Genomic DNA, 23,715 nt, shown 5'->3' with positions numbered 1-23,715 from the left:
TATAGTTGCCCCAGTATTGCTAGTATAGTTGCCCCCTGTATTGCTAGTATAGTTGCCCCTGTATAGCTAGTATAGTCTTGCACCTGTATAGCTAGTATAGTTGCCCCTGTATTGCTAGTATAGTTGCCTGTATTGCTAGTATAGTTGCCCCTGTATAGCTAGTATAGTTGCCTCGTATAGCTAGTATAGTTGCCCCTGTATTGCTCGTATAGTTGCCCCTGTATAGCTAGTATAGTTGCCCCTGTATAGCTAGTATAGTTGCCCCTGTATAGCTTGTATAGTTGCCCCTGTATAGCTAGTATAGTTGCCCCTGTATAGCTAGTATAGTTGCCCCTGTATTGCTAGTATAGTTGCCCCTGTATAGCTAGTATAGTTGCCCCTGTATTGCTAGTATAGTTGCCCCTGTATAGCTAGTATAGTTGCCCCTGTATTGCTAGTATAGTTGCCCCTGTATTGCTAGTATAGTTGCCCCTGTATTGCTAGTATAGTTGCCTCTGTATAGCTAGTATAGTTGCCCCTGTATTGCTAGTATAGTTGCCCCTGTATTGCTAGTATAGTTGCCCCTGTATTGCTAGTATAGTTGCCCCTGTATTGCTAGTATAGTTGCCCCTGTATTGCTAGTATAGTTGCCCCTGTATTGCTAGTATAGTTGCCTCTGTATAGCTAGTATAGTTGCCCCTGTATAGCTAATATTGTTGCCCCTGTATAGCTAGTATAGTTGCCCCTGTATAGCTTGTATAGTTGCCCCTGTATAGCTAGTATAGTTGCCTCTGTATAGCTAGTATAGTTGCCCCTGTATAGCTAATATTGTTGCCCCTGTATAGCTAGTATAGTTGCCCCTGTATAGCTAGTATAGTTGCCCCTGTATAGCTAGTATAGTTGCCCCTGTATTGCTAGTATAGTTGCCCCTGTATTGCTAGTATAGTTGCCCCTGTATAGCTAGTATAGTTGCCCCTGTATTGCTAGTATAGTTGCCCCTTTATAGCTAGTATAGTTGCCCCTGTATTGCTAGTATAGTTGCCCCTGTATTGCTAGTATAGTTGCCCCTGTATAGCTAGTATAGTTGCCCATGTATTGCTAGTATAGTTGCCCCTGTATTGCCAGTATAGTTGCCCCTGTATAGCTAGTATAGTTGCCCCTGTATAGCTAGTATAGTTGCCCCTGTATAGCTAGTATAGTTGCCTCTGTATAGCTAGTATAGTTGCCCCTGTATAGCTAGTATAGTTGCCTCTGTATAGCTAGTATAGTTGCCCCTGTATAGCTAATATAGTTGCCCCTGTATAGCTAGTATAGTTGCCCCTGTATAGCTAGTATAGTTGCCCCTGTATAGCTAGTATAGTTGCCTCTGTATAGCTAGTATAGTTGCCCCTGTATAGCTAGTATAGTTGCCCCTGTATTGCTAGTATAGTTGCCCCTGTATTGCTAGTATAGTTGCCCCTGTATTGCTAGTATAGTTGCCCCTGTATTGCTAGTATAGTTGCCCCTGTATAGCTAGTATTGTTGCCCCTGTATAGCTAGTATTGTTGCCCCTGTATAGCTAGTATAGTTGCCCCTGTATTGCTAGTATAGTTGCCCCTGTATAGCTAGTATAGTTGCCCCTGTATTGCTAGTATAGTTGCCCCTGTATAGCTAGTATAGTTGCCCCTGTATAGCTAGTATAGTTGCCTCTGTATAGCTAGTATAGTTGCCCCTGTATAGCTAGTATAGTTGCCCCTGTATAGCTAGTATAGTTGCCCCTGTATAGCTAGTATAGTTGCCCCTGTATAGCTAGTATAGTTGCCTCTGTATAGCTAGTATAGTTGCCCCTGTATAGCTAGTATAGTTGCCTCTGTATAGCTAGTATAGTTGCCCCTGTATAGCTAATATAGTTGCCCCTGTATAGCTAGTATAGTTGCCCCTGTATAGCTAGTATAGTTGCCCCTGTATAGCTAGTATAGTTGCCCCTGTATAGCTAGTATAGTTGCCCCTGTATAGCTAGTATAGTTGCCCCTGTATAGCTAGTATAGTTGCCCCTGTATAGCTAGTATAGTTGCCCCTGTATAGCTAGTATAGTTGCCCCTGTATAGCTAGTATAGTTGCCCCTGTATAGCTAGTATAGTTGCCCCTGTATAGCTAATATAGTTGCCCCTGTATAGCTAGTATAGTTGCCCCTGTATTGCTAGTATAGTTGCCTCTGTATAGCTAGTATAGTTGCCCCTGTATAGCTAGTATAGTTGCCCCTGTATAGCTAGTATAGTTGCCCCTGTATAGCTAGTATAGTTGCCCCTGTATAGCTAATATAGTTGCCTCTGTATAGCTAGTATAGTTGCCCCTGTATTGCTAGTATAGTTGCCCCTGTATAGCTAGTATAGTTGCCCCTGTATAGCTAGTATAGTTGCCTCTGTATAGCTAGTATAGTTGCCCCTGTATAGCTAGTATAGTTGCCCCTGTATAGCTAGTATAGTTGCCTCTGTATAGCTAGTATAGTTGCCTCTGTATAGCTAGTATAGTTGCCCCTGTATAGCTAGTATAGTTGCCCCTGTATAGCTAGTATAGTTGCCCCTGTATTGCTAGTATAGTTGCCCCTGTATAGCTAGTATAGTTGCCCCTGTATAGCTAGTATAGTTGCCTCTGTATAGCTAGTATAGTTGCCCCTGTATAGCTAGTATAGTTGCCTCTGTATAGTTGCCTCTGTATAGCTAGTATAGTTGCCTCTGTATAGCTAGTATAGTTGCCCCTGTATAGCTAGTATAGTTGCCCCTGTATAGCTAGTATAGTTGCCTCTGTATAGCTAGTATAGTTGCCTCTGTATAGCTAGTATAGTTGCCCCTGTATAGCTAGTATAGTTGCCTCTGTATAGCTAGTATAGTTGCCCCTGTATAGCTAGTATAGTTGCCTCTGTATAGCTAGTATAGTTGCCTCTGTATAGCTAGTATAGTTGCCCCTGTATTGCTAGTATAGTTGCCCCTGTATTGCTAGTATAGTTGCCCCTGTATTGCTAGTATAGTTGCCTCTGTATAGCTAGTATAGTTGCCCCTGTATAGCTAGTATAGTTGCCTCTGTATAGCTAGTATAGTTGCCCCTGTATAGCTAGTATAGTTGCCTCTGTATAGCTAGTATAGTTGCCCCTGTATAGCTAATATAGTTGCCCCTGTATAGCTAGTATAGTTGCCCCTGTATAGCTAGTATAGTTGCCCCTGTATAGCTAGTATAGTTGCCCCTGTATAGCTAGTATAGTTGCCCCTGTATAGCTAGTATAGTTGCCCCTGTATAGCTAGTATAGTTGCCCCTGTATAGCTAGTATAGTTGCCCCTGTATAGCTAGTATAGTTGCCCCTGTATAGCTAGTATAGTTGCCCCTGTATAGCTAGTATAGTTGCCCCTGTATAGCTAGTATAGTTGCCCCTGTATAGCTAATATAGTTGCCCCTGTATAGCTAGTATAGTTGCCCCTGTATTGCTAGTATAGTTGCCTCTGTATAGCTAGTATAGTTGCCTCTGTATAGCTAGTATAGTTGCCCCTGTATAGCTAGTATAGTTGCCCCTGTATAGCTAGTATAGTTGCCCCTGTATAGCTAATATAGTTGCCTCTGTATAGCTAGTATAGTTGCCCCTGTATTGCTAGTATAGTTGCCCCTGTATAGCTAGTATAGTTGCCCCTGTATAGCTAGTATAGTTGCCTCTGTATAGCTAGTATAGTTGCCCCTGTATTGCTAGTATAGTTGCCCCTGTATTGCTAGTATAGTTGCCCCTGTATTGCTAGTATAGTTGCCCCTGTATAGCTAGTATAGTTGCCCCTGTATAGCTAGTATAGTTGCCTCTGTATAGCTAGTATAGTTGCCCCTGTATAGCTAGTATAGTTGCCCCTGTATAGCTAGTATAGTTGCCTCTGTATAGCTAGTATAGTTGCCCCTGTATTGCTAGTATAGTTGCCCCTGTATTGCTAGTATAGTTGCCCCTGTATTGCTAGTATAGCTGCCCCTGTATAGCTAGTATAGTTGCCCCTGTATAGCTAGTATAGTTGCCTCTGTATAGCTAGTATAGTTGCCTCTGTATAGCTAGTATAGTTGCCTCTGTATAGCTAGTATAGTTGCCCCTGTATAGCTAGTATAGTTGCCCCTGTATAGCTAGTATAGTTGCCCCTGTATAGCTAGTATAGTTGCCCCTGTATAGCTAGTATAGTTGCCTCTGTATAGCTAGTATAGTTGCCCCTGTATAGCTAGTATAGTTGCCCCTGTATAGCTAGTATAGTTGCCTCTGTATAGCTAGTATAGTTGCCTCTGTATAGCTAGTATAGTTGCCCCTGTATAGCTAGTATAGTTGCCCCTGTATAGCTAGTATAGTTGCCTCTGTATAGCTAGTATAGTTGCCCCTGTATAGCTAGTATAGTTGCCTCTGTATAGCTAGTATAGTTGCCCCTGTATAGCTAGTATAGTTGCCCCTGTATAGCTAGTATAGTTGCCCCTGTATAGCTAATATAGTTGCCCCTGTATAGCTAGTAGGCTGCGCTGCTGTAATAGGAGATGCTGCAAAGAGGAGAGGGGCTGCGGGAGAATGTAAAAGAGTAAGCGGCCGCCAGCTCATAAGGTAACAGAAGCGGCGGCCGTGGGTAGGGCGAGAGGCCAGATCCGCCTCGGCCTGACTGAAAACTGCCCACGGACCAGCAGTGAGCCACGGCCCGGTGGTTGGGGACCCCTGTTTTATACTACAGCTACAGAGTTAAACATAGGATTTAAGAAGCATCAGTGCATACTATATTTTTATAGCTTTGTGTGCTGAAGATGTCACAAGTGTCTCCCACATAAAGCTGCAGGCTCAGATGTCACGAGAGTCACAGAGCCATAGCCACAAAAAAACAAAATCAAATTAATTAATAATCGAAAGAGACCCATATTACCATAGCCGCAAAAAATTAAAGCCTCTAATACTCTAAAGAGAGCCATAGCCGCAGGCACAGACGTGAGTTACAGCGGCATACGCATAGCCGTTTAATACGCCCATTTTATACAGTCTGCGCCGTGACTGAGAGATGTAGCCGATATATTGGGAATAACCGCGCCCATTTCAACTTGCGCTTCAATTAACTGATCCGACACAGCGTATCATTACAGACTTAGGAATTAGGCAATCGGGTGGTCAGAGTACAGGCCGGGTCGTTACACAGGATATCAAATACAGACTTAGGAATTAGGCAATCGGGTGGTCAGCGTACAGGCTGGGTCGTTACACAGGATATCAACAGGGCCGGAGCTACCATAGGAAAAAATGGGCAATTGCTCCAGGGCCCCAGAGTCTGTAGGGGCCCCCAAGGTGTCCCTCCCTCATCTTAACTGTTGCTCCCCAGGGACTCTGCAGAGTCTGTTAAGTTGGGAGGTGATTGAGGGAGGGTCAGCAGCCAGCTCAGGGGCCCAGGAAGGAAATTTGGCTGCAACAAAGGGCCTCTATTGACACTTTTTGGTCGCGGGTGTCTGTTGGGGGCCCCCAGGCTAATTTTGCCCTAGGGCCTAATTGTTACTTGAACCGGCCCTGGATATCAAATACAGACTTAGGGATCAGGCAATCGGGTGGTCAGAGTACAGGCCAGGTCGTTACACAGGATATCATATACAGACTTAGGAATCAGGCAATCAGGTGGTCAGCATACAGGCTGGGTCATTACACAGGATATCAAATACAGACTTAGGAATCAGGCAATCGGGTGGTCAGAGTACAGGCTGGCTCGTTACACAGGATATCATACAGACTTAGGGATCAGGCAATCGGGAGGTCAAAGTACAGGCTGGGTCATTACACAGGATATCAAATACAGACTTAGGAATCAAGCAATCGGGTGGTCAGAGTACAGACCGGGTCGTTACACAGGATATCAAATACAGACTTAAGGATCAGGCAATCGGGTGGTCAGAATACAGTCCAGGTCATACACAGAAAATCACAATAACAATATAAGTAGCAACAGAGCAACAGCATTCTAATGCCTAGCAAGCCCAGCTTTCGCTATAACTGGCACGGCGCGGCGTCTCCGGATCCCTTAAGAAGCCTGCATGACGTCTCTTCTGGGACGCACCGCGCCTGTTCGCATAGGGCAGACGCGTGCTGTGACGCGTATCACCCATGTGCCGCTTGAGACGCATGTGCCTGCGGCGATCTCTGGGAGAGGATACCGTGGAGCGCAAGCTGGAAGAACTAGGTACATTGCGGGCGCACGGATCAGGTATGTCATTGCAGAGGGTTAAGGGGTAGGTATGGGTTGAGGGAGGCTACCCCAAGTCAGGCTTAGGGTTACCTCTCTGAGCTGCGGATTTCCAGCCCGAGCCTGACTCGGGGTTACCGCTAAGGAGGTCAATGTTTTCCCCTACTGAGGTTAGTAAAAAAAATTTTTTTCCATTTACCTAAAAACTTTTACCTAAAAATAGGTGACAATGATGCATTGCAGAGCAACAGACAAGCTTTTCTAAAAAAAAATAAAAAGCTATAGAGAATCAGTATTATCCCTCCCCCAACCTAATACTTTGGCTTAGTTTGATAGGCATCTCATTTGGCAAGTGCCGTACAGTCTGGGCCTGTGAATAGATGAGAGAAGAAGACGGCGTGGAGGAATTTCCATCAATGTAAGTTTGGAGCATCTCCATAGAAACCGGCTCAAGAGTCTTCAAGAGATGTTGAAGCCCAGTTTTGATCCTTTCTGGTTCCCTGTTTAACCTGTGTGTGTTTTCTCCCCTTCAGTCCTCTCTTTGGAATTCCGAGCACCTCCGCGTTCCTTCATCTCCACCAAATTAACAGGCTATATCTGTCTTCTCCCTGGTCTTCTATTTTGGTCCAACATCATGGCCTTTGAGCGGAATGCACAGCATTTTATCGGTTACGTCATGGAGAGACCACTCATGGGACATATCAGAGGAGTTCCCCTGGATCAAAGGATATGTGACACTTGGAGCGATATTTCCAGTTTCCAGGCACACCCTGAAGACCTTGTGGTGGCGGCGTATCCAAAAGCAGGTACCGATCTACAGCAAAACATCCTCCAACCTGAGGCAACGGTCTCCAGGGTGTGGCACAGAATGGTTGGCCATGTTTCTGTTTATTGTGTGGATAGGCAGGGGCATAACTACAAATCATGGCCCCCCCATCATGGTGACCCTCACAGCCTGGAGGCCCATCTTGCAGGGGTCAGAAAATGTGTGGACATTGTAGACACAAAAACACCTGATCTCAAGGATGGACCTACTATATCAGAGGGCGGGGAATAGCAGTTGGGGCCCCCTTACAGTTTTGGGCCCCCTGTGGTCACAGGGGTTGCTCCCCTGTAGTTATGCCCCTGTGGATAGGTAAGGGTGAGAGGTGCTCTCAACAGAGATGGTAAATGAGGTGCATGTAATTACAGCAATGCTTCCTCCAGCCCTGTGTACACCATTGCCGCCCTCACCATCCTCTACAGACGTTAGTCTGCAACCTCGCCCGGTATTAGGGCTCCAGATGTGCCAGTCAGGGTCCACTGCGCATGCACGGCTTGGTCCCATCATGCTCATCGTATTAGGCAGGCCAGAACTCTTCCAGCAATGGGAGTGCCATGGGGGTACATGCGGCCCAGCCACGCATGCGCAGTGGACCCCAACTGGCACAACTGAAGCCCCAATACTGGGCAAGACTGCAGCCCAACAGTGTGGCCGGGGAGGACAGCGAGGGAGGAAACGGTGTACATGGAGCTGGAGGAAGCGACAGGTAAGTATTAATACTTTTTTTTACTTTGTCTCAGGTTTTCTTTAAAAGATACCCAAGGTTGCTAAAAAGGATACTATGAGTCGTTATGTATTATCAACTCCACAGCTATCGGAGCCATTGTACAGTAGTGTGCAACCAGGCCAACCTGGCATGACTTACGGGGGCATTTACAAGCAAATGGACGGGAACGTAGGTGAACGGGGCGAGCGGTGGGCATGAGGACTGCACCCCACACATGCCCGCGCTCAGCAGAAATTTGCATTGCAAAAAGATTGTACTAGTGGAAAGATTCATCGCGGTTTTCATTAGTTTCACTGTACCTGACATTTTGCAATCCATGAGCGAACTGAAAAATGCTGTTAAGGATCGTACACACGTGCAACTACCGCCTTGGTCTGCTGGACGATAGTTGGGCGGGTGAACGCGTGACAAATGACTAGAGGATCGACTGATAACAGGCGGTTTGCGCAATCCAAGCGGTGGATCAACTCTCACAACTGTTGGGCTGATATTGTGCAGTTGGCCACGTTTGTACAAGTCGTTTGAACGACTTGTACTTGTTTTGAATGCAGCCATATCAAGCAGGCCTTCGTTCCACTTGCATGAGCAGTATGCAAATGAGTTGGTCGTTCAGTTGGAGGGTGTACGGAAAATACAAGTTGTGCAATCGCTTGATCATACGGTCGGTCATGCCATCGGGTTGGTCATGCGCTTTTGTTGGACATGTATATGAGCTATTAGTGGTAAAGTCAGCTATGAGAGGTTGAGAGTCCTGAACACCTTCTCCACTCTATCCAAGCTTTCTGGCATTGGTTCCACTTTGAATTTTATTGGCCAGACAATTTCTGATGCCCAATGTTTGTCCTTGCTGTTCTCTGCTAGGCATCACCTGGGTGCAGGAGATCGTGGATATGATCTACATGGATGGCAATGCAGACAGATGCCGCAGAGCACCAACCTATGACAGACACCCCTTCCTGGAGGCTGTAGCCCCCAAACCTGTCCCATCCGGTAAGTTGTAAGAACCTCGAGACATTTAAAGGACAACTGAACCCAAACTTAAAGAGACTCTGTAACAAAATTTTCAGCCTTAGTTCTTCTATCCTATAAGTTCCTATGCCTGTTCTAATCTGCTCTGGCTTACTGCAGTCTTTCCTAACTGCACTGTCTCTGTAATAAATCAATGTATCTTTCCTCTGTCGTGTCTGTCGGGCTAAGGCTTGATTGTGTGGAATGTGCAGGGCTGCTTGTGATTGGTAGAAGCGATACGCACCCTCTGCAGGCCCCCTGCACACTCTGAATGACTCAAACAACTATGCTTAGCTGAGCCTATTAGAAGCTGGTTAGTTTGTTTGTAAACACTGCCTAAAACTGTTAATTACAAGCCAGGATTGCAGCAGAGAGTGGCAGAAACAGCACAGAGGGGCACAGGAGAAAATAAGGAATAGAATGGTATGCTTTTTATTGTAAGAATATTAGAGTACAGATTCTCTTTAAACAAGGCAAATTTTTGCAGCTGTACACCTGATGAAGGGCCGTGATGGTTCGTAACATGTAGTGTTCTGTTCTGTCGTGATACAATACATGCTTTATCAGCAAAGCCAGTAGTGTGCCGCCTCTTCACTTCATTGTAAGGCAAATTCTCAGAGCAGCCTTATCAATAAGTGTACATTATAGGTATTTCTGTCAAATGGGAAATGTATTTAAATTTTAAACTCCACGGTGTAGCTCTGCTTTCCTGCAGCAGTGCACCTTTCAATACAGACTTAAAGGGAGTCCGAGCACCTCTCATGGGCATGCCTTTAAGACAGGCGACTTCCAACAAAGTCGTGCTATGACTCCTCTGGAAGAGCCTCTTGCAATGGCCATGCGTGTCACTTCCTCTTCCTGTTTCATTCAGTGATGCACTTCTCTAGCAGAGAAGACAGGGGTGACCCGGAAGTTATAACATAGCCAAGATGGCAGCCATGATATTTAAATTGAAGTCGAACGGAAACTATTTGGTGTAGAACGGCGATTCAGGCATCAAATGAAAGAGGAGAGGACAAGCTACAGAATGGTATGCATCTTTAAGTACTTTGCAGTACTGGTCGGAGTCTTAAAGGCATGCCCATGAGAGGTGATCGGAGTCCCTTTAAAGTGGACCTGAACTCTTGCACAGGACAGAAGGAAAACGTAGAGAAACGCACCCTGTATGTATTTAGAGCATTTAGCCTGTCTAATCCCCCCTCATCTGTAACTAATCACCACTGTAATTTGATCTCTAATCTTTGTCAGCTGGCTGCCTTGGCAAAGAAGGTAATTTGTAAACACGGGATGTTAAACCCATTCCTGCTTCCATGAAAGCAATAAGTAGACACACTGCAGATTTATTGCAGGATTTCTATCAGCTGTAACAAAGAGATGTTTTTTTTCTTTAAAGGTTATTATGCTGTTGCTTATCTTTTAGGGAAGAGAGAAAGTTCTGAGTTCAGGTCCGCTTTAACCACTTTAGGACCACAGGCTTACACTCCCGTAGTGACCAGGCTATTTTTTAATAATTGGTGTTCTGCAGCTTTAAGAGCTCGTTGCAGAGCCATACAATTGAGTACATAAATGAATCTTGTCCCCTTTTCCGCCCACCAACAGAGATTTCTGATGGTGGGCTCTGATCGCTGCTGGAGGCTCTTGTTTTATTTTTATTAATTTTGTTATTATTTTCGTAATAAAATGTACTTTTTTTTTTTACACTACCCCCTCCCTCCCCCACTAGTCAATCCCTGAGATTGGCTGTCATAGGCATCAGCCTATGAGCCTCTCCTGGTGACAGCTGAGTGACACAGCTGTCCCCAGTGACGCGCTGCCGTAGATCCCAGCACTGTACAATGTAAATAGACGGCGTCTAACAGTCTCCTAGCGGCAGTCATTCAAGCGGAGATGTGCATGCGTCGGGACACGCGCCATCTCCTGCAAAACCCCGCCCCATCGGCGTTAGGCGGCCGGGAAGCAGTTAAAGTGTACCTGAGGCAAAATACAATAACAAAAATCAAATACTTACCTAAGAAGCAGGAAGGCTCTGGATCCTGGAGAGGTTTCCCATGTTCTCCTGGCCACCACCATTGTCATGAGAGGACCCCCGGAACATGTCCAACAAGAGTCAGAAATGTGATCATGGCCGCTCTCCTCTTCATGTTGAAATGTGGGATGGGCTGTGCTGTCTCAGAAGTATGGTAACACCTCATCTCTTTATGTTTGAAGGGCTGCAGCTGGCAGAGAGTATGAAGCCACCACGGATCCTAAAAACTCACCTCCCCGTCAATCTGCTGCCTCCATCGTTTTGGAAGCAGGACTGCAAGGTGAGAAAACAAGAGGGGAATAGGGAAAATAAATATTAACCAGTACAAGGCATGGGGTTGCTTTACTAAAAAACCCATCCCACCAGGGAGTAGACTTTTTGCTGCAAACTTGTGGGGATATCTAACCCCCCCCCCCCCCTCGATTTCTACTTACTCTACTTCATTTAATGTTCTTACATGACATGCTGCAGCTCAACACAATAGCACACCGGCTGGCTGTGAGTCTGTGACCAACAAACTGCTCACCCTCAGCCACTCCATTCCTCCTCAGTCAGCACAGCACCTCCTCCCTTCTGCTGTGCAAGTCAAATGAACCACTGCTGCTCTCCTGCCTCCCCCCTCCTCACTCACTGTCAGACTCCTCACACAGCACAACAAGCTGCTTTTCCCCAATGATGACCTCTTCACCTCACTCTCCTCTCACTTCTCCTCCTACTCTGACTGCATGCTGTTAGTGTAAACACAGTACAAACATGCCGCCCCTGTAATCCCTGCGCCTGATGCAAATGTTTCACCTTGCTTCATGAGAGAACCGGCCCTGCATCCCACATATTATTATTTACTACCTTCATGTGGCCTAACAAAATATTTGTGCATAGCTAATTAGCCTAGGCTAAACATCCGTGTGAGGGCAGTACTGTAAAAGTGGGTATCCTGAACAGTTCACTGCATTCTACGATATTTCACTACAGGGCCTTTTTAGGATGCACATGAGTTGGTTGCTGGGGCTTAAAGTTGTCTTTTTAGTTTCATGAAGTTCTATGAGCTTGATTCAGTAAATGGTGCTAACCCAGTTAGCACGCCTAAAGACTTTGGGCGTGATAACTAGGGTGCTAACTGGGTTAGCACCGTTTACTAAATTCACATCGCGCGCAAAGTCCCACGTGCAAAACTTTGCTCACGCATAGCGCAGTGCGTGTGAAACGTTGCATCGCGGTGCGACCAAAACGGCACACCCAATGCGCCTATAAAGGTCGCATTGGGTGCGACCTTAATGTCGCACCCAATGCACTTTGTGCGTGATGTGAATTTATCACGCCTAAACTAACTTTAGGTGTGATATTGGGTTTTTCACAGGCATGCTAACACTTAGCACGGTTTACTCAATCTCTTACTAAGGCCTGGAATCCACTAGCAGCGCTTTTCTGAGCGCTATGCGAATTGAAAAGCTCTTGCTAATGTTATACTGTGTGTGTGATCCCACTTGAGCGATGTGATTTTATAAAAATCCCCCATAGCACTGCATTAGCAAGAGATTTTTCAAATCACTAGCGATTAGAGCGGCATGGGCAAACTTGACTCTCCAGCTGTTAAGGAACTACGAGTCCCACAATGCATTGCAGGACAGACACAGTCATGACTAATAAAGGCAAATGCATTGTGGGACTTGTAGTTCCGTAACAGCTGGAGGGCCGAGTTTGCCCATGCCTGGCATATGCTGCTAGTGGGTTTGAGCCCAGTTTTGTGTAGTAATGAAGGTAATCTGCTAATTACATTGACGTGAAATTTTCCATGTTTTTTTTTTATTACGGCCATGCATAATTAAGATTTGGACATTTAATTGGTTTTGTGTAATCTCTTTGTTCACGTAATAACACAAAATTTCACGTAATTTTATTGCAGATTTTAGCAGTAAAAGCAAAGCCACCATACACGCTGCTGTCACCAAAATTGCTACGTATGATAAGGGGAAGAGTGAGAACAACTCAAAAAATTACTTATTGAAAAAGAGAAACGTCAATTTAATCATTATTATTCCTTTGCATTTTCAAAATCGATTAGCTCAAAAACGACAGTCTTTTTGAAAAATTATTTATTTGATTGTTTTTACTCTTGTGGCAACTTTGGTGATGATAACATGTATGGGGGCTTTCCTATTAACCGCAAGACAGCACGAAAATACACAAAATTTCATGTACCAGTAATTACGTGGAATTATGAATGCATTACACAAAAACAATTGAATTCACAAAATTCTAATTATGTATGGCCGTAATTGCAAAAAAAGAAAAAAAATTATGAGAAATTTCATGTAATTGTAATTAGCAGATTAAAATCATCGCTACACAAAACTACCATACCTTAATAATATTATGTTTACTTACGGAATTAATTACGATTTTTGTACCGTAATTGTAAATTACAATGCAAAATTATGATCATTCGAAATTCGTGCTCATCACTGGTTTTGGGCTGATCCAGAAAAGCTACTCCAAGTTCTCACAACCTGTCATCCATTCTTACTGGCTGCTATGAGTGAAGCCCAAGGGTATAAAACTCTTCCATTAAAGTGAACCTTAAGTGACAAAAATAAATTGAGTTTTACTCACCTGGGGCTTACCTCAGCCCCCTGCAGCTGATCGGTGCCCACGACGAGTCGCTCTGATGCTCCGAGTCCCGCTGGCGGCCACTTCCGGTTTCGCCGTCAGGACCCGTCAGGCTGGGAAGGCGGTTGTTTCTACGCGTTCCCAGCCAAAATAGCACCCCTATGCGGCCATATGGCCGCATAGGGGTGCTATTTTGGCTGGGAACGCGTAGAATCACCTGCGTTCCCCAGCCTGACGGGTCCTGACAGCGAAACCGGAAGTGGCCGCCAGCGGGACCCGGAGCATCAGAGCGACTCGTCGTGGGCACCGATCAGCTGCAGGGGGCTGAGGTAAGCCCCAGGTGAGTAAAACTCAATTTATTTTTGTCACTTAAGTGCCTCTTTAAGGAAGGTAGTAGAGATGGTTAATGAGATGACGATAGCTCCAGCTTACATGCAAATTAAATGCAGCTTGGATTTCGGCCAATCAAATACAATTCTGGCTTGGCCTAGGCCCAAGCTGCATACAATCTGGGTTACATGTGACTATCTGTAGACGGTAGGGATGATTCTGTTGATGAATCCGTGAAGACCTCTTGCTGTACAGGCCGCCCATAAAATACTGAATACTGAACATTCCTCATAGGTTATATACGTGGCTAGGAATCCCAAAGACTCCATGGTCTCCTACTTCCACTTTCAGAAGATGAATAAGGGTCTGCCGGACTCCGGAGATTGGGAGTTGTACTTCTCTGAGTTCCTATCTGGGAATGGTAAGTAACAGCTTCACCTGTAAGCTCTACTAGATGTGAATATATTTCCCAGTATTCATGTATATGCTAAACTAAGCCACACTGACAAACAGACATGACTAGCGTAGAGATCACCATAGAAGCTGCCTGTAGACAACCTTCCCAGATCCTCGTGGAGACAACTGTTCCAGAGCAGAGTCCATCTTTATCTTCTGCCTGCACTCCCAGCTGTAGACAAGTGCATCTGGACTGGGCATGTGCAGCTAAGGTCCACACATGTCCAGTAGAAAGAAACCCCACGTGCATAACTTTGTTCCTCTAAACACAGCATGCCATGTCCTGAGTCTAGCCCGCCACATGAAAAGGTCCCACAGATTTAATGTCAACCTCTCCTGGTTGAGGTCCATGTTTATCACCTTCATTCCTCCTGGCCAATGTGTTCTGAAGAAATTTCAGAAATGTTACAAGTCTGAAAGCAAATCAGATGCATGGAGAACATGATGTTTTGACTAAGCAGTGCATCTCTTTCCCTCCAGTGCCATGGGGAAGCTGGTTTGACCATGTCCTCGGCTGGTGGAATGCCAAAGATCACCATGAAGTACTTTACCTCTTCTACGAGGACATTATTGAGGTGAGTAGATGCCTGATAGACAATCTACAAGACAGCCTCTTCCTAGATAAATTGATGGTAGCTTATTCTTGGCAGAATCCAAAGCATGAGATCCGAAAAATAATGAATTTCTTGAGGAAAAACATATCCGAGGAAATTTTGGAAAAGATCTACCAACACACAACCTTTCAGGCTATGAAAGACAATCCAATGGCCAACTACAGTACCATCCCTTCATTTGTTATGGACCAATCCATCTCACCCTTCATGAGGAAAGGTAAACATCACTTTAGATAAGGAATTATTAAATGGATGTACATAAAATCCAGAGGCAATGCTGAGTATTATATAAACAACAACAAATAACATTTGTGAAGTGCTTTTCTCCCATAGGACTCAAAGCGCATAAGCATGGCTCAGACCAGTAATTGTTTGATTTGTAAATTGTGGTACACAGGAATAATTCTATAAGTCTGCAAATGCCAGGATAAACAGGTGGCTTTTAAGTCTGGATTAGAATAGCTCCAGTAATGGGGCTGTCTTTACTGAGTTTGGTAGGTAAGTCCAAAGGGGCAGCATGACAGAAAGCTCTGGCTCCAAAGGTTTTGAGGTGCACTCTGGGAGTGACCAAGTTTATGGATTCTGCTGATCTGAGGTTGTGAAGGGTATGATGCAGTTTCAGCAAGTCCTTCATGTATCCTGGGCCCAAATTGTGTAGGTAGGGATTTGAATGCCACCAGTCCAATCTTGAAGAGTATTCTCCATTTAAAGGTAGCCAGTGCAGTGAGCGAAGAATCGGTGTAATGTGATAGTGGCAAGGCTGGTTTGTTATCAATCTGGCAGCAGCATTCTGTACTAAATGGCGGTACAGGTCCTCGTTTGGAAGACCTGCATAGAGGACCGTGCAGTAGTCCAGCTGTGATGTGATGAATGCCTGAACTAGGGTTGGAAGATCCTCTGGGGGAATAAGATGTTAAATTTTTCCAATGTACCTCAGATGAAAGTAGGAAGTTTTGACTACACCCAAAAAAGCAGTACCTCGAGGTTGCCGGCCAATCAGTAAAAATTAGTCTCATTTGTGGTCAGCCAACTCTACTAAGGGCCCTACCTGGTCTTAATCCGGCTGTCTTTACTGCAACATTTAAGCAATGTACACATCTACTCACAAAACTTTACCTAGCAGAGCAGAGAGACAGAGGGATAGTCAAAACATCTGAAACGTTTATTTGTAATATTTCAAACTGCTTTTTAAGAGGTCTACCAGAAAAATCAGCTATAAGTTTAATATAATCCTCAGTGGCATTTATACTAGAATCAGCAGGTACCAGGGGCAGTAACGCACCCTGTCGCCCGTAAATCAGTACTCTTTTGAAACTCAGCCCCTATCGGCAAGACCGCCATGGAGGTGTTTGCCAGAAGTGTTTCTGAAGCTGTGGCCACTCCCACTTGTGTTGCCTTGACCAGCCCCCAGCTTGGCAGCCACAACCTAATAGGTGGCTACTAATCTGGTGGTGGGCTACCGCATTGCAGATGGGAGTGGCCACAGCTTTGTAAAACACTTCAGACCAAAATGGTCACGCATTCTTGCTAGCCGGGGCTGAGTTTCAAAAGAGTACTGATTTACGGGCGACAGGGTGAGTTACTGCCCCTGGTACCTACTGACACTGGTATAACAATGGCATACATTTAGGATTATATTTACATTTTTCTTATGTACAACCTGGTCAGCTTCACAAAACTGTAGTCCATAACTAAGGGCTGGTTCAGACGGACGTTTGCAGAGCGTTTACTGCCAGCGTTCGGGGCTTGGCGTTAAACGCTCCCATTCAAGTGAATGGGAGCGTTTGTACCAAGCTTTTATGCGCGTTTGCACAAACGCGGCGTTCGGGTCCCGATTTTCACTGGCGTTCAAGGAGCCCCTGGAAGCTACATGTTGCTTCCAGGGGCGGTTAACCGTGACGAGTAATGTCCCACTAGGGGAAGAAAAAACGCGACCGCATCCGAACGCAATGCGAACGCTGCTGAAAGCCTGAACGCATCACGAACGCAACGCCAACGAACGCGACGCCTCCAAACGTCCGTCTGAACCAGCCCTAAGAAGAAAATTATAAGTGCTAAAACACAATAAATAAGTAAGAGAAACATGCTGGGATAAAAGAAAAACATCACATGATAACATACCTCCCAACTTTTTGAGATGAGAAAAAGGGACACTTAAGTCACGCCCCTGCCACACCCCTGGCCACGCCTCTAGTCACGCATATCATAAAGATTTCATAAGAAAAATATGTTGTTTTATAATTCAAACCACATTGGTCCTTTCTATCCTGGTTCATTTTCCTTCATAGTAACATTTTAAAATTAGTAATATATCAATTTAAAGGTTGGGAATAAAGTTTAGAGTCAATCAAACACATTTTTAGTATAGAAATATATATATTTACATAGAAAGAGGGACAAAGTCCTGAAAGAGGGACAAATGAGGAGGAAAGAGGGACAGAGGGACAGGGCTCCCAAAAAGGGACTGTCCCTCCGAAAAAGGGATAGTTGGGAGCTATGCGATAAGACCACTACAAAAAAGTAGTACTATAAAGGAAGTACATAATATGGTATAGTAGTTTAAACAAAAATATAATCCTTATGTTAAATTAAAATTGTTTTTTATTTTTCAGGTATCGTGGGGGATTGGAAGAACCATTTCACTGTCTCACAAAATGAAATTTTCGAAGAGGAATATAAAAGACAAATGGAAGGAAGTGATTTGATTTTTCTAACAGAACTCTGAAAGAGACCACGTCCCACGCTGTGCCACAAAATGTGTCCGTTGCTATTTTCTAACCACCAATCACAAACATCGTTTGGCCTTTTTTTTTTATTTGATTTTGCTGTCACCTTCTTGTTTTTGAGAAAGAAATAAAACATCAATACCTCTACAATTGCTACAGTTTTGCATAACCAGATACAGAGTGTAATGCCTGGTACACAACCAGGGCCGGAGCTACCATAGGAAAAAATGGGCAATTGCTCCAGGGCCCCAGAGCCTGTAGGGGCCCCCAGGGTGTCCCTCCCTCATCTTAACTGTTGCTCCCCAGGGACTCTGCAGAGTCTGTTAAGTTGGGAGTTGATTGGGGGAGGGTCAGTAGCCAGCTCAGGGGCCCAGGAGGGAAATTTGGCTGCAACAAAGGGCCTTTTTGGTCGGGGGGTGTCTGTTGGGGGCCCCCCAGGCTAATTTTGCCCTAGGGCCCAATTGTTACTTGAACCGGCCCTGTACACAACATGCGATTTTCCTGCGGGAAATTATGCCGTCATTCAATGTCCGATCTGCTTCCAATCAAGCAGATTTGAGATAAGTACTGCCCAAAATGTATCCCTTTTTTGATCAAAAGCCGATAATACCATAGGCAGTGCTAAACTTGGGCAACCCCCCCCCCCCCTTTCCCCGTACAGATCTGCACAAATAAATGTTTTTATCTACAAAACAAAGCTGCCAAACTGTATGCCTCTAAATTATTTCACCATTATTTTATTATTTTCAAAGGTTGCGATAACAGAAAATAAGTGATGAAAGACAAACACGGAGGAGCAGTGGGAGAGTAAAGGGAAATGTGGTGACTGATGATGTGTTGGAGATATGCATGAAGGTAGCGGGTGAGATGGGAGGTTTGAGGTGGGTGTGGTTATAGGCATGGTGGTGACAGAAGAAAGACTGGTGTGTTTCAGAGTGTGCCGAAACAGTGTTGGGGGTGTGTCTGATGTTGTAGTGAATGGACAATGGGAGGCGTGGTGAAGATGTGACTGGAGGCGCAGCAAGGATGTAACTGGAGGAGGGGCAGTATAAGTGACTGGAAGAGTGATAATAGTGCGGCTGGAGGTTGGGTTGAGATGTGACAGGAAGTGTGATGGGGTGTAGATAGTGGAGTACTGGGGAGTGAGGGGAAAAGTGTTGGAGGTGTGGCTGATGTTGTAGTGAACGGACAATGGGAGGCGCGGTGAATAGGAAGTGAGATGGGGAAGTGTAGTGGAGGTGTGATGATGGGAGATGTCTTGGTGGAGGTGTGACAGGAGGTAAATTTGAAAATGAATTTCATATGGGTGGGCATACCTTAGAACTTTTAGGCAAAGTCCAGGAAAGCAAAGAATGTAGAGGCTGGTCAAAAGTGATCAGTCCAATGCACGGCAATGAATATTGTGGCTTTCTCAGACACCCCTCCCATGGTTCGTCTTGGTCTTTGGTGCCTACAAAAACCCTTCCCATCATCCCAGGAAAGCCCCCCCCCCCCCCCCCCCCCCCCCCCACACACACACCCACACAGACACCACCACAGTGTGTCCTAGCTGTGTAGGACTGCCTACTGCTTTCCTGTTAAGAGATACAACCCACCACGTTTTCCTTTCTCTTTTAAACGTACCAACCATTACCATGTATCCCTAATTACATTTCCAGCCCCCAACCCGCCCCCAAGGTGGCAACAAATGGTGCAATATCCCAAATGTCCAACCGGACGTTTTGATAAATATGATTGGCCAGAAACAATCGATTGGGTTCATTATTAGGAAGGGAACACAAACACAATCCGATCAACGGAATCGGACTAACTACATGTTCCTGTGAGTGGACACGACCGACTAAATTTTTCTGATTGACCGGTTGATCGTTCGGGATAATGGAACATTAGTGGCCACCGTTAGAATTACGTCCTTTAGTCGCACGCTGATAGGAATGCCTGTACACCCTTTCTGGTGGCAGTTTTTCTCCAATCAGTGTATAAGGAGCTGCTTGTAGCCCATTTCTCTGAGGTATGGAGTGGTGAGGTCCAGAAAGCAGGAGCTTTGCTTAAAGGATACCTCAGCGCAGGAACTAATTTAACAGTCAACCAAATCTCATCCATGGGGTAGGAGCAAACATTTTGGGAAGCCAAATTATCATCCAAAATGATCAGCAAATCTACCAATTGTTCAGTCCACAATACCAGCTTATTTTACTGACTTAGTTACAAGAACGTTTTTTCTTATACTTAAAGTGAATAGAGGTGAAGGGTACATGGAGGCTGCCATATTTGTTTCCTTTTAATAGGAAGATATATTTTTAGGTAACCTTTTGTTTGTTTTTCTGCGGTAATTTAGAGTAATGATAAAAATAGAAGAAAAAATGAATGAATTGAAATATTCTTCTCGCTTAATTAAGGATAATAATTATTGTTGTAATTAGTTTGCACAGAATTTATTAATATTATGTTAATATCAACACTGCTAGATATTTAACCAATAAAATTAAATGCTTACTGGAATTATTATTAAAAGTTGTACTATGATTCTAATATTATTTACATCACAATTTAATATTACATTATTATTAATTAGTATATATTATTATTACGCGAATTCTTTACTTATTCTCCTTCCATTTCGCAAAATGGCGGGACTGGAACTTCCCTCCACTTCCGGAAGTACCTCTGGGGCTCTCCTGTGTGACACGTAGCGCGTCAGGCTACGTGGCACCGCGGTGAATGCCGGGAATGGTAGTTCTGCGGGTTACCGGCATTGAGCTGTGGGCGGGGAAAGCACTGCATGTCCCGACAGGCAGTGCGGCAGACCCGGGATCGTACAGGGAAACATGTCGGGGAAAGTGAAGGTGCGAGCGGCTGCCAATGCCGAGTCCATGTCCGGAGCCGTGTCTGTGAATGAGAAGATCCTACGGGACTGCCACAGCTTGTACACCGACCCCGCCCATGGTGAGACCCCGCCCCCAACTCTCTATATAGTGTCCTCATCTACTGCTTGCACACTGACACTGCTGATAACCTCCTTTTTCCCATACGTATGTATAGTGTTCCTATCTACAGCCTGTACACTGACCATTCTCCCCTACATACTATTGTATTGATAAAGTGCCAACATATTATGCAGTGCTGGTATATACAGTGTCCTTATCTACTACCTGTACACTGACTGACACTGATGAGGCCCCTCCCCCTATGTCTATACACAGTGTCCTTATCTACAGCCTGTGCTCTGAGCCTGCCCCCTCCATATCTATGTACAGGTTTCCTATCTACAGACCTCCCCACTCATCCTTCTTTGGGAACTGTCCCTCTTTGGGAGCCCTGTCCCTCTGTCCCTCTTTCCTCCTCATTTGTCCCTCTTTCAGGACTTTGTCCCTCTTTCTATCAGTGTTGCCAACTCATCCCTTTAATTACTGACACATATGGATTATACAGGTTTTGTGGCTAGGTAAATGCAGTTAAGGCACTGATTATGTGCAAATAGCCCCAGAACCTGTATAACTTAGATGTGTCAGTAATTAAAGGGATGAGTTGGCAACACTGCTTTCTATGTAAATATACATATTTCTCTACTGGAAAATGTATTTGATTAACTGTAAACTTTATTCTCATCCTTTCAATTGATATATTACTTAATTTTAAAATGGTAAAATAAAGGGAAATGAATCAGGTTAGAAAGGGCCAGGGTGGTTTGAATTATAAAACAACATATTTTTCTTATGAAATCTTTATCGTACGCGTGACTAGGGGGGTGATGGGGGTGTGATTAGGGGTGTGGCTTAAGTGTCCCTCTTTCTCATCTCAAAAAGTTGGGAGGTATGACTTTAGTTGTGTGTGTATCTATCTATCTATCTATCTATCTATCTATCTATCTATCTATATATACAGTGGAGGAAATAATTATTTGACCCCTCACTGATTTTGTAAGTTTGTCCAATGACAAAGAAATGAAAAGTCTCAGAACAGTATCATTTCAATGGTAGGTTTATTTTAACAGTGGCAGATAGCACATCAAAAGGAAAATCGAAAAAATAACCTTAAATAAAAGATAGCAACTGATTTGCATTTCATTGAGTGAAATAAGTTTTTGAACCCTCTAACAATAAAAGACTTAATACTTAGTGGAAAAACCCTTGTTTGCAAGCACGGAGGTCAAACGTTTCTTGTAATTGATGACCAAGTTTGCACACATTTTAGGAGGAATGTTGGTCCACTCCTCTTTGCAGATCATCTCTAAATCCCTAAGGTTTCCAGGCTGTCTCTGTGCAACTCTGAGCTTGAGCTCTCTCCATAGGTTTTCTATTGGATTAAGGTCCGGAGACTGACTAGGCCACTCCATGACCTTAATGTGCTTCTTCTTGAGCCACTCTTTTGTTGCCTTTGCTGTATGTTTTGGGTCATTGTCGTGCTGGAACACCCATCCACGACCCATTTTCAGTTTCCTGGCAGAGGGAAGGAGGTTGTCGTTCAGGATTTCACGATACATGGCTCCGTCCATTTTCCCGTTAATGCGATTAAGTTGTCCTGTACCCTTTGCAGAAAAACACCCCCAAAGCAAAATGTTTCCACCCCCATGCTTGGCGGTGGGGACGGTGTTTTGGGGGTCATAGGCAGCATTTTTCTTCCTCCAAACACAGCGAGTTGAGTTAATGCCAAAGAGCTCTATTTTGGTCTCATCAGACCACAGCACCTTCTCCCAGTCACTCACAGAATCATTCAGGTGTTCATTGGCAAACTTCAGACGGGCCTGCACATGTGCCTTCTTGAGCAGGGGGACCTTGCGAGCCCTGCAGGATTTTAATCCATTGCGGTGTAATGTGTTTCCAATGGTTTTCTTGGTGACTGTGGTCCCTGCTAGGATGCTTTTTCACCTTTCTCAGAACCATTGACACCCCACGAGGTGAGATCTTGCGTGGAGCCCCAGAGCGAGGTCGATTGATGGTCATTTTGTGCTCCTTCCATTTTCAAACAATCGCACCAACAGTTGTCACCTTCTCTCCCAGCTTCTTGCTAATGGTTTTGTAGTCCATTCCAGCCTTGTGCAGGTCTACAATTTTGTCTCTGACATCCTTGGACAGCTCTTTGGTCTTTCCCATGTTGGAGAGTTTGGAGTCTGCTTGATTCTGTGGACAGGTGTCTTTTATACAGGTGACTAGTTAAGACAGGTGTTCTTAATGAGGGTGACTAATTGAGTAGAAGTGTCTAACCACTCTGTGGGAGCCAGAACTCTTAATGGTTGGTAGGGGTTCAAAAACTTATTTCACTCAATGAAATGCAAATCAGTTGCTATCTTTTATTTAAGGTTATTTTTTCGATTTTCCTTTTGATGTGCTATCTGCCACTGTTAAAATAAACCTACCATTGAAATGATACTGTTCTGAGACTTTTCATTTCTTTGTCATTGGACAAACTTACAAAATCAGTGAGGGGTCAAATAATTATTTCCTCCACTATATATATATCTCTATCTATCTATATCTCTCTCTATCTCTCTATCTTTACTTTGTATTATACTGTACCTTACTGTATGTGTTTGCACCATTGCATGTAGGTTTTTGTACCATCACTGACCATGTATGAGCCAAAGACAATTCCTGGTACGAACCCCGTTGTACCCTGTCCCCACCATATCTATGTACAGTGTTCCTATCTACAGCCTGGACACCGATGAGACCCCCTCCCCTTATGTCTATACACTGTGTCCTTACATACAGCCTGATCATCACCATCCCTGACACTGGTGAGACTCCACCCCCATGTCTATACACAGTATCCTTATATTCAGCCTGTATACTGACCCCTTCCCCACCATACTTATGTACAGTGTTCCTATCTACAGCCTGTACAGTGGCACCTATGAACACCCCCCCCCCCCCCCTGTCTGTACACTGTGTCCCTATTTACAGCTTGTACATCACCAACCCTGACACTGGTGAGACTCCGCCCCCATGTCTATACACAGTATCCTTATCTACAGCCTGTACACTGACCCCGTCCCCACCATATCTGTGTACAGTGTTCCTATCTACAGCCTGTACACTGACACCGATGAGACCCCTCCCCCTATGTCTATATACTGTGTTCTTACATACAGCCTGTACACTGACTCCGATGAGACCCCTCCCCCTATGTCTATACACTGTGTCCCTATTTACAGCTTGTACATCACCAACCCCAACACTGATGAGACTCCGCCTCCCCTTATCTATATACAGTGTGACATAGCCCCTG

The 23,715-nt window shown here is 44.7% G+C and overlaps 2 protein-coding genes across 2 annotated transcripts in view; both read left to right on the top strand.

The window, feature by feature from the left end:
* The window catches only part of LOC137524231 (sulfotransferase 1C2-like), a 59,630-nt gene extending 41,446 nt beyond the window's left edge, over nt 1–18,184 (top strand). The window contains exons 2-9 of the mRNA XM_068243849.1: nt 6,499–6,588; nt 6,704–6,976; nt 8,582–8,710; nt 10,937–11,034; nt 13,986–14,112; nt 14,628–14,722; nt 14,798–14,978; nt 17,374–18,184. Of these exons, the coding sequence (XP_068099950.1) occupies nt 6,805–6,976; nt 8,582–8,710; nt 10,937–11,034; nt 13,986–14,112; nt 14,628–14,722; nt 14,798–14,978; nt 17,374–17,486 (915 nt within the window). The 5' untranslated portion in view covers nt 6,499–6,588; nt 6,704–6,804 and the 3' untranslated portion in view covers nt 17,487–18,184. The remainder of the gene's footprint in view (nt 1–6,498; nt 6,589–6,703; nt 6,977–8,581; nt 8,711–10,936; nt 11,035–13,985; nt 14,113–14,627; nt 14,723–14,797; nt 14,979–17,373) is intronic.
* A 2,083-nt stretch (nt 18,185–20,267) lies between these two features.
* The window catches only part of LOC137524227 (uncharacterized), a 36,192-nt gene continuing 32,744 nt past the window's right edge, over nt 20,268–23,715 (top strand). Inside the window, exon 1 of the mRNA XM_068243846.1 lies at nt 20,268–20,433. Coding sequence (XP_068099947.1) covers nt 20,316–20,433 — 118 coding nt within the window. The 5' untranslated portion in view covers nt 20,268–20,315. The remainder of the gene's footprint in view (nt 20,434–23,715) is intronic.

The sequence above is a fragment of the Hyperolius riggenbachi genome, chromosome 7, assembly GCF_040937935.1.
Source record: "Hyperolius riggenbachi isolate aHypRig1 chromosome 7, aHypRig1.pri, whole genome shotgun sequence".
In the NCBI taxonomy this organism is placed as follows: domain Eukaryota; kingdom Metazoa; phylum Chordata; class Amphibia; order Anura; family Hyperoliidae; genus Hyperolius; species Hyperolius riggenbachi.
The sequence above is the reverse complement of the archived record's forward strand: the minus strand, read 5'-3'. Positions and strand labels throughout refer to the sequence as shown.